Source organism: Triturus cristatus, chromosome 3_2 (genome assembly GCF_964204655.1).
Source record: "Triturus cristatus chromosome 3_2, aTriCri1.1, whole genome shotgun sequence".
NCBI classification, from domain to species: Eukaryota; Metazoa; Chordata; class Amphibia; order Caudata; family Salamandridae; genus Triturus; species Triturus cristatus.
The window spans coordinates 925631068-925643476 of NC_140584.1; the positions used below are offsets into that span (position 1 = coordinate 925631068).

The window sequence follows — 12409 nt, forward strand, 5'->3', positions numbered from 1 at the left end:
TTCAGAACTTCGTAACACCAAGATATATTTACATCAGTTGCTCGCATGAACATAAATATAACTTTCGAAACCTTCTATAATTGTAATGAAAATTCGCTAATTCTAGAACTAAAAAATAGTTAACCTTGCTTTGGTCAGAATACAAGCTTTTAATTTCCTCTCGGTGGTTGCTTTAAGAAGGAAGCAGCACCGGTAGAAGATAATAGTCTATTTTGCCGTATCAATGAAGGTCCTACTTTTGTGTCATTGTATTTGGTAACTCAGGTGACCAGGAAGCGCTGGGCGAGGGCGGTGCACTCGGAAATGACGCTAGTGTGCTTCTCGCATGATGTGGCAGAAATCAAAGGGCGACATCGGTTTCATCTAAAGTAGTCCGTAGTAAAAAAAAAACGCCGTTTTATGTACTAACAGTGTACCATTGAGGAGGCGCCGGTATACGGCGGGTGCATTTTAGCACGCCAAAGACCTGTCAGTCCTTCTCCACCCGTCGCAAGATCAATACAGGGGACTCCTTCACCGGAAACGAGTCCCAGTGAATCCCTCCGCCACCCTTCACTGTCGCTTCCGGATTGCTTGGCTCGCAGTTCCGCCATTTGCGGCTTGAGGGGAGGGTCAAGCTGAGCTCTACCGGGTCCCCAGGAGGCGCTGGATCGCCGCACCGAGCTCCGTATCCCTCCGCTGCGCTTGACAGCAGCTGAGCACGCCGGCAGCCAGTGACAGGACCAGAGGCAAACAAACACCGAGTCAGAAGGAGGCGGGCCCGAAGGTCCAAAGAGACAGAAGCTATCAGAGAGACAGCAGGGCCTTTGGGTAAAGAGGAACCACCACTATCAGCAGCCATGGCCCAGATATTGCCCATTCGCTTCCAGGAGCACCTGCAGGTATGTACTATAAATGGAAGCCAGAGGAGACGCTTGGACAGTTGCTTAGGATGGTAGTAGGAACAAGATACAGGCTCAGAAGGGCGAGGAAAGGATGGCTTCCAATCCCAGCATTACAGTCGGAGGTATTCACAGTTATGCCACCCTGAGCCATTGAGTAAAGTGTGACATGCAGCGGGGCGGGGGCAAAGGTAATGAGGAAACAGCATAGGTAAAATGCCGTTGAATGGATGGGCGTGGTATATGTGCAGGCTGGTAGCCGGAAAATGAACAGCAAGCAAAGGAGGAATTACGGTGCCAAGGTGACCGGTGTGGCGGAGTGCACGTCACAGGCTTTACATAGTTTGAGATGTGGTAGCTCAAAAAGATGTGACAGGTCCTAGTAGCACATTGTGTCTACAGTATTAAGAACATCAAAAAGGAGTAGGGTCAGCAAGGTAGTAGGGCGTCAGATTAAAGGTACTCCTGGAGAATATTTGTTTAGGATAAATTGCAGTTTACTATAGCGGCCGGAAGGAAAATGAGAAGTACAGTGGTTGGACGGAGAAGTGACGGGCTTGGCCCCCAAGTTCGATTTTATAGCTGCAGTTCCCGATTAGAAGCGACAGGCAGTTGGGAGCAGTTAGACAAAAACATCTCTACAGTATACAATGGTTGCAACTTGTCTTGGGTGACATGATGATATAATAAGGCATAACGTCAAGTGGTTCTTTGGGGCTCGGAGCCCCTAATCCATTGGTAGGCTCAGCAACCTTTGTCCGCTGTTTACAATTCCTAGTGAGCTGATGGTAGTCTGTGTGCAGCACACGGAGCTACCCGTTTGTCACCAAGAGGACTGGGAATTGCTGAAGTAGTACATAGGTTGTACTAAGGAGAGGCACAATGCCTGCTCTATCCCGTTTCCTTAATAACGTGGGAGGCGCATGCACAGCTGTCAAAGGTGATGTACGCTCTCTGCTGTTGGTAGATCACTGTTCGTCTTGGGTATATGGAGCACAGTTGTTAACTACGGGCCCAGGGCGAGCGCACACAGCCGCTGCTGTTTAATGGAACACTGGCGCTCTTGCGTTTGTGCAGTTTATTAACCCTTGTAACATTATCTTTTTTGCTATAGTAAGATGCAAACATCATAAGGAAAGATCAGACATTATCATTGCTCAGTTCATCATTATCAAATGCGAATCAGATAATTGCGATAAAATCGTATATTTATTGAGTCGTTTCCACGCAGTGGCCCTTTGTGCAGAAAATAAAGTAATTAATAACCATTGTGTTTTGCCAATACATTTTTATTCCACATTAAACTACAGCACAAAACTTTAGAATATATTCATGACGTTTTGAAATCAATTTTAATTCATAATTGCAGTCTGTCCACGTTACAGGGTCGCAAGTTTTTTGAATGAACAATCGTACCAAAATTTCGTATAACAAAACAACACGGACGGCATAACCATGTTGAAAAATATTCAACAGTTCCGGGTCCTCTGTGCAGTACTTGGAGCAAAATATGGACGAAATGGCACAACAGATATTAATGCATTTTATTATTTGGGAAAACGAAGGTGCAGCAGGTCTTGGCGAATTTCTAAAGCTAGCAGCTTGGGGGTAGAATAATGTCTAGCACATGCTTTATATTGGGACTGCTGCCCCAACCGAAAGGACTGTCAAGGTTTCAGGCCTTTAAGCTCCTAGGCGTCGGTAGGCTAGACAAGGATTTTAATACGAACCACAGAACAAGACTTGTCGCTTTTATGCAGCCAGTGAAAAATACATCAATGTAACAGATTCGGTTACTTCCCCTTTAAACACAGTTACAGCACTACTGATCAAGTGTTAACTTTGTATTCTCCAAGCTCTAGTGCATTTCCTCCCTTCCGCCATATGCTAATCTGAACTAATTTATTACCTGTGATAGACTAAGCTGTATATGTAAGGCCAGTGGAGGAATGTTGATCCACAACACCCGCTCTCGTACTAGGATACATCTATTTTCCGTTACTGTCAGGTCGCAGTTTGTTTGCCCTTACCCTGCCGGATTCATTAAATACACCGAATTAGAACTCAAACCGAGCATCACAGAGTTGCTAGTAGTTGAATCAAAGCACTGTCTGAAACTCGCTGTCTCGAGCTGTGCCACCCAACCCTCCCCCACCCCACCTAAATACTTCTTATAGCCGTGGGAGAAGTGCAGGCCAACAATTCCTACTGTAACTATAATTTCATAGTGCCACTCAAAACGCTGCGCTGTCACCCACTTATTGTCATTTACTGTGCTAATTTTTTACCCATCATTCAGCTTCTTTTATGTTGCTGTCTTGTTCATTCTCTATCCTAAAGATCTAATGCTAAATGAATGTACCCAGTATTGATGGCAACTACTTACTATAGCATAGCCTACAAAGTACATTCTTCTACTCCTCAGTTTCTCCTGTCACATGCTTGCAGTTTGCTTTTTTTTTTTAACACTTGTGATGCAACAACCCATCGCATAATTTGGCCTGCCTTTTATGCCGAGGTTCTCACTTGTGAAAAATATGCATCTTGTATACGTGAACAAACATTCATACTGTTAACCACTTAGCCCAAACACAGGTTTCCAGTTAAACAGTCTTCCGTTAAACCTAGGCATTTGGTGAATTATCAGGATTGATTTTGTTCTACTCGTGAGAGTAAGATTGCAGACAAACCACATTTGTTCTGTAGGGTTAGGTCGGGCGGGGCGTCTTCTGTACCTGCCTTGTGTGTTATGTAGAGCTGTGAAGTGGGTGGCACTGCTTCAGTCATGGAGCCGTTACTGGGTAGTGCTGTGTCATTGAAGGGAGTGGTTGGGAGTTCCCTGTGTTCTTGTCACAGATGTTACAGAGCCACTCCTGTTCTCCAGTCGTTCATTTTTTGTAATTTTTTTTTTTTACGTGGTTTCTGTAATATGTAGCTTATGAAATGTGCGTGGAAGTTACTTTTTCATTGTAGTGTTTCAGAACAATATTAACAGTTTTTTTTCCAAACTTTAAAAAAAAATATTGTTTCCAAGCCTTGTGATGTTTCCATTCAAAACTAATATCTTTATAGGCTAGGAAGCATTTGATTGATTCATTCTAGTCAGTATACGGTGACACATAAGTCCACCTTTCACAGTGGTTTCGCTGTAAAACTTGCCGTATGATTTGCCACTTGTAAACATGGTGGCCTTTCCACAAACTGACAATATTTCCATATTCTCTTTATCGCATTGGCTTCTTGTTCAAGAATGTTGCATTGACCCACTTGTCACAGATCACTCTTATTTGCGAGCAATGAAAAACCCCTGGGTTGACTTTTTCTGCTGACGGTACAGCATTTTCTTGTTTTCATTGTTTTTTTTTTGTTTTTTTTATTGGCACAACAAGCATCCCTGTAAATCATACACATGTCTTGAATTCATAGCAGTTCAACCCTAGCACACTTTTTCATACAATAACTCCTGATTTCCTGAAGCGTGGAAATTGCTATATCTTGCAGGTGAAATGAAATCACGCAGGCGGTACAATACCAGTGTGCCTCCGTTTCAGCAGAAGTTGTGAACACCAACCCTGCTAAGCATGGTTAAGTTATGTCTAGTATTGTTTAATGTTTTCAGAAGTATGGTGGAACAGAATAAGATCCTCCTTTAATTAGTGCTCGGCGTGACCATTTTTAGCACTGCATCAGGTTTTTTTTTTTCTGGTGGAATAATGTGTCAAGTGACGGGGCTGTTGGGACAGCACGCATCAAGAAGTGTGAACATAGTTAGCACTTTCTTAGGTGTTTTAATTTTTTTCATTTTCTAGCATCCTGACATTACACCACTATTAAAATAGTGTGTCCTTCCTATGGTCTTGTTTTTAGAAGTATCGCACATGCTTGAGGCGTTTAATTTGCAGTTCCCGAAATGAGTATGAGCAGCATTTGGAATGAAAATAAAAAAATGCATGTACTCTATCCTAGAATACCTGTTTGGTTCTGATAAGTGCTGATCTGTTTAAAAGTAGTGCAGGACTGCTAGTACTCTACCTTACAAATGAGAGTAATCGGGTCCTTGCTGCCTGTGAACTTCCCAGTTAAAGCACTGATTGAGAGTTCAGTCTTGTTTCTTGAATTTCGATTCCCAGGCCAGCTGGAACGTTTTTTTAAATTTGTATGAGGAGCCACTAAGCTAACAAAATGTAACTCATTCCGCAACTCTGTGGGCATCGTTCAATTGTGTGTAAGAAAAACGTTGGTTAAAGGGCTTCTATAATACATTTGATTTAATTAAGATGAAAATGCAGTATATTTTTTAAATCCACATTATGATGGTGTTTGCGTAGAATATGCATAGCCAGTTCTTCAGTAGATATTGTGTCATCCAAAGTTTTTTTTTTTTATAAGAAAGTTAATTGTTGCGCCCTTTGAATAATGTATGAGTAAAGAGTAACTGTATTGTTCCCTAAATGATGCTACTATAAAGCAGTAATTAACAGTTCCTTGTTTTTTTATTTTACTTCAAATACAATATTGATCGGTAAATCACACACTGATGACCTATTGCTAGTTTGTTTTATTATAGGGGCTGTATCGTCCTATTTTTTTCCCCATTCATTTATTGGTTTTACAGGTTTTTGGTCAACTCGTATACGAGTCTCCTTGTCACATATATTTTCCTAGGGTTCACTTGTATGGTTTCTTACGTTAAATATGTAGGCATAATCTAATCCGTTAATGGATGAGGTATTCTCCCATGATTATCTAGTTAAATAATTTATCGGAAAGTTTTCTGTGTTGGTCATTCTTTTTGAAAGCACCAACTAAATAACTTGCACTTGTGTAGAATTACCATTGTGAGCGTTTTTTATTTATAATGCTGGTAAATGCATTAACTATGCACAGACTGCACAAAGGTTTAAACCCCAATCGAGTTGAAATCAAAATTTTCTTAAGTAGTTTACAATCCATTGTACTTCACAGCCCACAGAATGGTTTTGTTGAGTTCAGGGACATGGAGATTGTCTTATAATTTTTAATAAACTGATCACAGATTCTACTGCAACAGGCATGCATCTACATCGCTCATGCATCATCTCACATTTGTGTTCCGATTGTGTAAATATCTTTTGATGCTTACATAACACGCTTGTAAAGTCATCATGGGCCACGTATCACAGCATCCTATTAAAGACTTTAGAATGTCCTGAAGAGATCCGTGTTTGCAGTGCTTGGATCCCTGCTTTACTGATCTGGACGCTGACATAACCTGATTAGGTCGCTCTGCCACGCTCTGTGCAATTACACATGACCATTTCCTCCACAGACATTTCAATTAAATATAAGTTGATTAACATGTACCACTAAATATGAGCTGCCACATCAGGGTCTGTAGTTTCAAAGGACAACACAAATCGCTCTGTTGATGGGAGATTTGTCAAACTGTAGTAACAGACATTTTATTTGTCCTTCAAATCTTACAACATGCCATCAGAGCATCCCTTACACTTCAGAAAAGAGTGCCCTAAAATCAGCATAAAAACTGCAGTCTTTCTATTGCTATAATGTTGGCATCAAGCACTGCTGCATCTGAATTCGTCTTCTGTTCTCTTTGCCTGTGAAGGAAACTCTACACTAGTGGTTTAACGACATTCTCTTGTACCAGTACCAAAAGTAGGAACACGTGCACCTGTTTGCTCTTACAGTATATCTTGCCCTGTTGGCATAAGTGCCTCAAAAGGCACTTCTTTCCTGGGAAATAAAAAGCATACACTGTTCCACATACCACTTGTACACCGTCTCTGATGTGTAGGATAATGAAGAGGTTGTGAGCCTTTGGAATGTTTTGAACATATAGGTTCTGCAGAGTAGTTACTGATATGTTAAAGTGGATTGTATCTTATTCGGTTTGGATGAAATTTCTGGGCAATCTACTCCCTTCTTGTATTCCCAACATATTTAATGTTAATAACAGTATACACATGATTGTACCAATTGCATTCAAAATTGATAGTGATTTGGTCCTTAAATAAGTGGTATTTCAAAACTTAATACTGTTTTTTACAGATTTGCAACTACAGAGCCATTGATGATTTTCGTGCTCCTTGGCTACATTTGACAAATGGTTAGAAAAGAGTTTTGTTTGAACCCTAACCTTTGAACACACCTAGCATCTTTGATTCAGACTAGGTTTTAGTCGATTTCCAGGAAGTATGTAGTTCCATAAACCTGCTAAATTACAATTAATAGATAAAAACAAGCAAATGGTTTTCCATTGCTTGATGAGAAACACTTTGGAAGACTTCTAAACGGTATACGTTTTTATAAACTTGGGGAGATATTTACATGATAAAACAGGAAGTAATTTTCAGCTGAGGTCACAAGATGGTATTGCATTTGTCCATCAGCTAAAAGTACAACTCCTATCCTTTTTACAATCCAGATGTTTGGCTTGTAACTGCTGTCAAGCCCTCTACATATAATCTCCCCAATTGCAAAGACAGACTTGCCATGACAATGTCTTTGCTAGCGCAAGAATACTTGAGGGCTTGAGAGAGAATTAGGCTTAGTCTAGGTCTTCTGAATAGAGAAGGTAATCAATTGTTGCACTGTTCATGTGGATTGAAAAGCCATGTCCCATACCAAACGAACCTTACACCAAACACTTCACCAGTCGCACCATTCGATCCAGTGACTGTTCATCATCACTGTCTCATCTAAAATATCAGAAACGGCACATTTCCGAAAATAAACTTAACGCACCTACGTCTGTCTAATTTTGCACCTCTTTTAGAAACGTAACGATTTCCTCTTCCTAAAAATATTTTATATAGATGGATCTGCATTGTCGAGTGATCATCTCAATAAAAATGGCAGAAGAATAGGATTTTCAGAGGCTTTCTTTGCCCCTTATTTATCATATAGGACAGGTAGTTACTTTACGGTTGTCTATCCTAGGTGTTTTGGAATTTGTGCCCTCTAAATATTAGTATGCTACCTGATTTTTGTGCTTTTGCTAAAGAAGAACTTGTAAAGAAGGGTTCCTGACTGATGGCTCTTCACACAAGTGTTGCAGGCAGTGTAACTGTTACATTTCTGCCTGATGTTTGGGATCTTAAAACATGGAAGGAGATGGGAAGTAGACCACTCCTTTGCTCCTGGGGAGATTCAGATTGCTGGTTTCCGAGCCTATTGGGTCACAGATGAGCATTTTGTCACAGTTGGCATTTCTGCCAATTGTATGGGAGTTCACGTAATGAGCAATTGTCAAGTAGGCTGCACTAGAGTCTGATGGAATGCATCTAAATAAATTCCATGGGTTGCATCCAAGATTGTCATGAGCACGGCAGGCAAACATAATGCTAGAAAGCTCCCCTTGAGACACAGGATTCCCCCTAAGGCTGAGTGGCAAAAGAGGCCAGCATCACAGGAGGAGATGAGATGGCACTGTCTTGTGTATGCCATTATCATTCAGAGGTAGTGTTGTTGATTGCTCTTATAAACCAAGACCTCACCAATTGCAGCAAGAGATGTATGTCACAGACAAAAATCTGCTGTGAAGCAGTAAATCAAAGTGATGTGTGACAGGACAGGTGTATCCTCTGCACATATTTTTTCAGTAACCCATAACTGGCAATCAATATCCCATTAAAAGTTTCCCAGTTGAACTGTACTTTAGCATTAATAAGTAAAATGACTTGAGTTAATAAGGTATTTCAGATGGATGGTACTAGTAATGCTAAATGAAAACGGTTCTTAAATGAAAGAAAAACCCAGCCAGAAATGCCTCACTACAAAAGAATTAGTGACTGAAGCTTTGAAGAGATTTGAGACCCCAATCTTTCAATTCCCGTTGAAGTTTGCGAAATTCCATGAGTGATAGTTCGACTGAAAAACAAGCATACAGGAGGTATGATATCTGATGAATCAGAACACTTCAAGTACCATTCTGTTAATTGTAGAGAAATTGAGCATTCAGACGTGGAGCAAAGAAGCCTTCCATATGCACATTGAAGATTAAAGAAGTATATTATGGGATTGTTGGGTGCAGTGCATGGGGGTCAGGCTTAGCTTAAAATGTTTCCCATAGCTGCTGGGTCTTAACACATTAGTGAAACTGGCCTTTACAAACAGATAGTTGAGCAGTGCTTAATTTGAGCCGGTGGTTTCCAGTGCTTGGAACCTGCACTTAATGGTTAATACCGGAGCTTGTGACAATCTGGCACAAGGTTGCTCTTTTGGGTACATTTAGAGCTGACCACAACAACAATTAACTATTAATTCAATATACATTAAAAACGACTAATACCTGCCTCCTAAGCCTTTCTTCTAGCTTTGTGGGTCTTTAATAGCCTGCATTGTAACACTTGTAGGAGTGTGACGGTTAGTAGTTGTGTTGTTACTATCATTGGCAGCATTGCATGGGCAATGTGTCATGCAAGCTGCAGTGTCCTCCTGACGAGCGCCAAGGCACTTTTCTTTTTTTTTTTTCTTTTTATTTACAAATTCAGCACTGTAGTTGAGTAAATAGGAGAGCTGGGGAGAGACATTTGTTACAGTGGTTAAGGTGAAACCACAACTGGAATTTGAGAATAACAGGATTCATGCTTCCCCAACCCCTCCTGGACCCTTGAAAGTAAGTGGAATAAATTAGATGCAAATTTATTGCACTGTTGTGCTGCTTGACCCTACAGTGTTTGGAGTATTGTGGAATGAGAACCATTACCTAGCCTGGAAGCGTGAGAGGGTACACGTGCTCATCACTGGTGTCTGGGAAACAACACCAGAAAAGAATAACTTACCAGCACCAGGGGCTGGTTTTCTGATGTTACTGACTTCTAGTAGGAAAGATTTTTATTTTTTTAGAAATCTTTCTTTATTGCATTTAGGGCAAACAAATACACAAACACAAGTTGAAAGGCACTGTAGCACAGAGACGCCATCATTCAACATCAGTTTTCCTCCAACCGTTGGGCCTTGTCAGACCTCCTGCTCTACACTCCCGCTTGTCCAAGACTTGAGGCTGCCTTGTGAGGCTTGGAACACATTACATCACGACCAGCAATTCCAATGGCGGTACATAGACCTCCCTGGCGACTATTCCATATTCCCCATATCTTGGTCCATATATTTGGGCTGCCCTTGCTCCCATAGACCACCCTCTCTACCAGCATGTAGCAATCCATGTCTCGCTTCTAGTCCTTCAGTTGTGGTATCTGCTGTGCCCTCCATATACACGCTATGTTGCGCCTAGCTATCATCAGTCCCAATGTCATCCATAACTGATCAATACGCACGAGGTCAGCGGCATCCCAGATATTTATAACGTACCGTTTTGTGTAAGTACACATTTCTGCCCCCCACACACACACACACAGACATTATTCAAACAATTAACCACTGCTTTGCATTATTGCTGAAAGGTCGGGCTATCCCAAAGCATGTGGAAAAAGGTACCTGTATGACCACAATTTCTGTGACATATTGCAGATGTCACCCTTACCATCTTTACCATGGTATGGTTGTGTATGCCTAGTAGACTCTGTGTAAAATCTTTAGCTGCACTAAGCGAAGTTTAGATCTTATGGCCATCTCTCGGGTTGGCCGCCAGAGCCTCATACCACTCGTCATCCAGGCCTCAGATCTTTCACCCATTGTTTGCGTAGGAATGCTAGTGTCAGAGTTATTAATTAACTTTTGACAAGTGAGAGAGATTGCCTTGCAGGGCATGTATTCAGTTAGCCTTCTATCTTCTAGTGGTGATGATTTGGGGAGCTCCTCCCCCTGCTGTAAAGACTTATGCAATGCATGTCGAAATTGTAAGTAGCGATAGGTTTCAGTAGTCGCTAGATGGAACTCACTTTGCAGTTCAGCAAACGGGATCACTCCTTCCTGTGTCCAAAGGTCTTCCACCATGGAAAGGCCAATGAGATCCCATTTGTTGAAGCCTGGGTGTGTCCCTAGCGTGCTCCGTTTTGCAGTGTCCCATGGGGTGGGAGGGCCAGGTGTAATTCTGTCACGTTCAGCGCATTGTGCCAAAGGGTGAGTGTAACTGCTGTCGAGTATGGGAAAGACGTATGGCGTTGCCCGCCATGGATGGCTCTGAGGTGTCCACCCAATTGTAGGCCTGTATGTCCATATGCTAGGCTGGTTCCTCTGGAGAAAGATGAACCCAGTGATTAACAATGGTACCTTGTGCTGCCCAATAGCACTTTTGTTTATCGGGCAAGGCAATCCCTCCATCATACCAGCCTCTCTTTAGATTTTTAATGGCAATACGTGCAGTACCTTGTGATTACATTGAATTACTTTACAGAAACAATGGGAGTCTTTGTAACATTTCATAATTCAGCTGTGCCACTTGTATTGGAGCAACATGACGCACCATATATTTTGCAATACGTGCAGTACCACCATTCCAGAGTAGAGTATGGGTTTCACTCTCCATCGCCCTGAAATAGGATGAAGTTGACAGGATAGGACTTTCTGCAGTGCGTAGAGAAAGCGTGGCAGCACCATCATTTTAAATAAAGCGGCTTTGCCTAGTAGAGACTGTGGCAGGGCCCTCCTTTGTTTGATTTCACGCCTAAGGGTCACTGAGTCCGTGGTGGCATAAATCCCAAGGTACAGTTATCCATCCATGATGATACAGGCTGCACAGTCACTAGGTAATGGTGGCGCAGCTCCATGAAGGAGGTAGTTTAGGGACGTGTTCTAATTCCCCTAGTGAAACCAACAGAAGCCAGTGTATTGCATCTTTGGCTCTCCATAAAAGCACAATGTATTATTCATGTATTGGAACCAGATCCCGTCGCAGTCTTTCTAATTATGGCCTGCGACTCCACTTTTGGTCTCTAACCCATTGACATTTAATGTCAACATCTTAGTCTGAACTATCTCTCCTCCATCCTCAACGACCACATAGGTGTACATTTAAGTCAGCATGGCAGTCTGTGTATACTGGATACAACAGTGTCCCATTTATTTAATCCCTTGGGCTGTCCTATACCTGCTTTCCCTGCCCTTCCAAGTGTGACTGTGTCTGCTTTGAAAAACAACTCCATATTAAACTAACATAACTAAACAAAGAACCCCTTTTAGCCTCTACTCCAACACTGAAAGGATCTCTCAGCTACTCCTCTGGCTGCCACATCCCTCCATTCAACTTTTAGTATTTGTTACCGGACCTTTGCACCTCCTAAGTGCTTGCATGTGTGCCTCCTATTCCTTGCTCTGCGAGGCAATCTGTAGTAGAGTATGCTGTGGAAGACTCACCCACTCTCTGCCCATATTTTTCATTTGCTGGTGTTATTGTCCTTGGTAAATGCTGGCTTCCGATTCATTATGAGGCCCGTTAGTCCCTCCTTGTTACCTCCTTGTTACCGCCTTGTCGCCATTTGTTACCGCCCTTGACGACTGGACCCTTTACTTGGCTTGCTACACGGTCTCCGTTTTTAGTCCGTGTGCACTATTTTGTTTTGTAACTAACTAATGGGGATAATAGTGGCTGTTTCGTGCGTTTGCAGTGTGCCCACACAGAGCAATGG

The 12409-nt window shown here is 42.0% G+C and overlaps 1 protein-coding gene across 2 annotated transcripts in view; it reads left to right on the forward strand.

Moving 5' to 3' along the window:
- Positions 1-275: 275 nt before the first annotated feature.
- The window catches only part of CLTC (clathrin heavy chain), an 853725-nt gene continuing 841591 nt past the window's right edge, over positions 276-12409 (forward strand). Inside the window, exon 1 of one of the 2 annotated variants that reach the window (XM_085649401.1) lies at positions 276-881. In XM_085649401.1, coding sequence (XP_085505527.1) covers positions 840-881 — 42 coding nt within the window. In that variant the 5' untranslated portion in view covers positions 276-839. The remainder of the gene's footprint in view (positions 882-12409) is intronic. The other variant, XM_085649400.1, reaches the window with a different exon arrangement.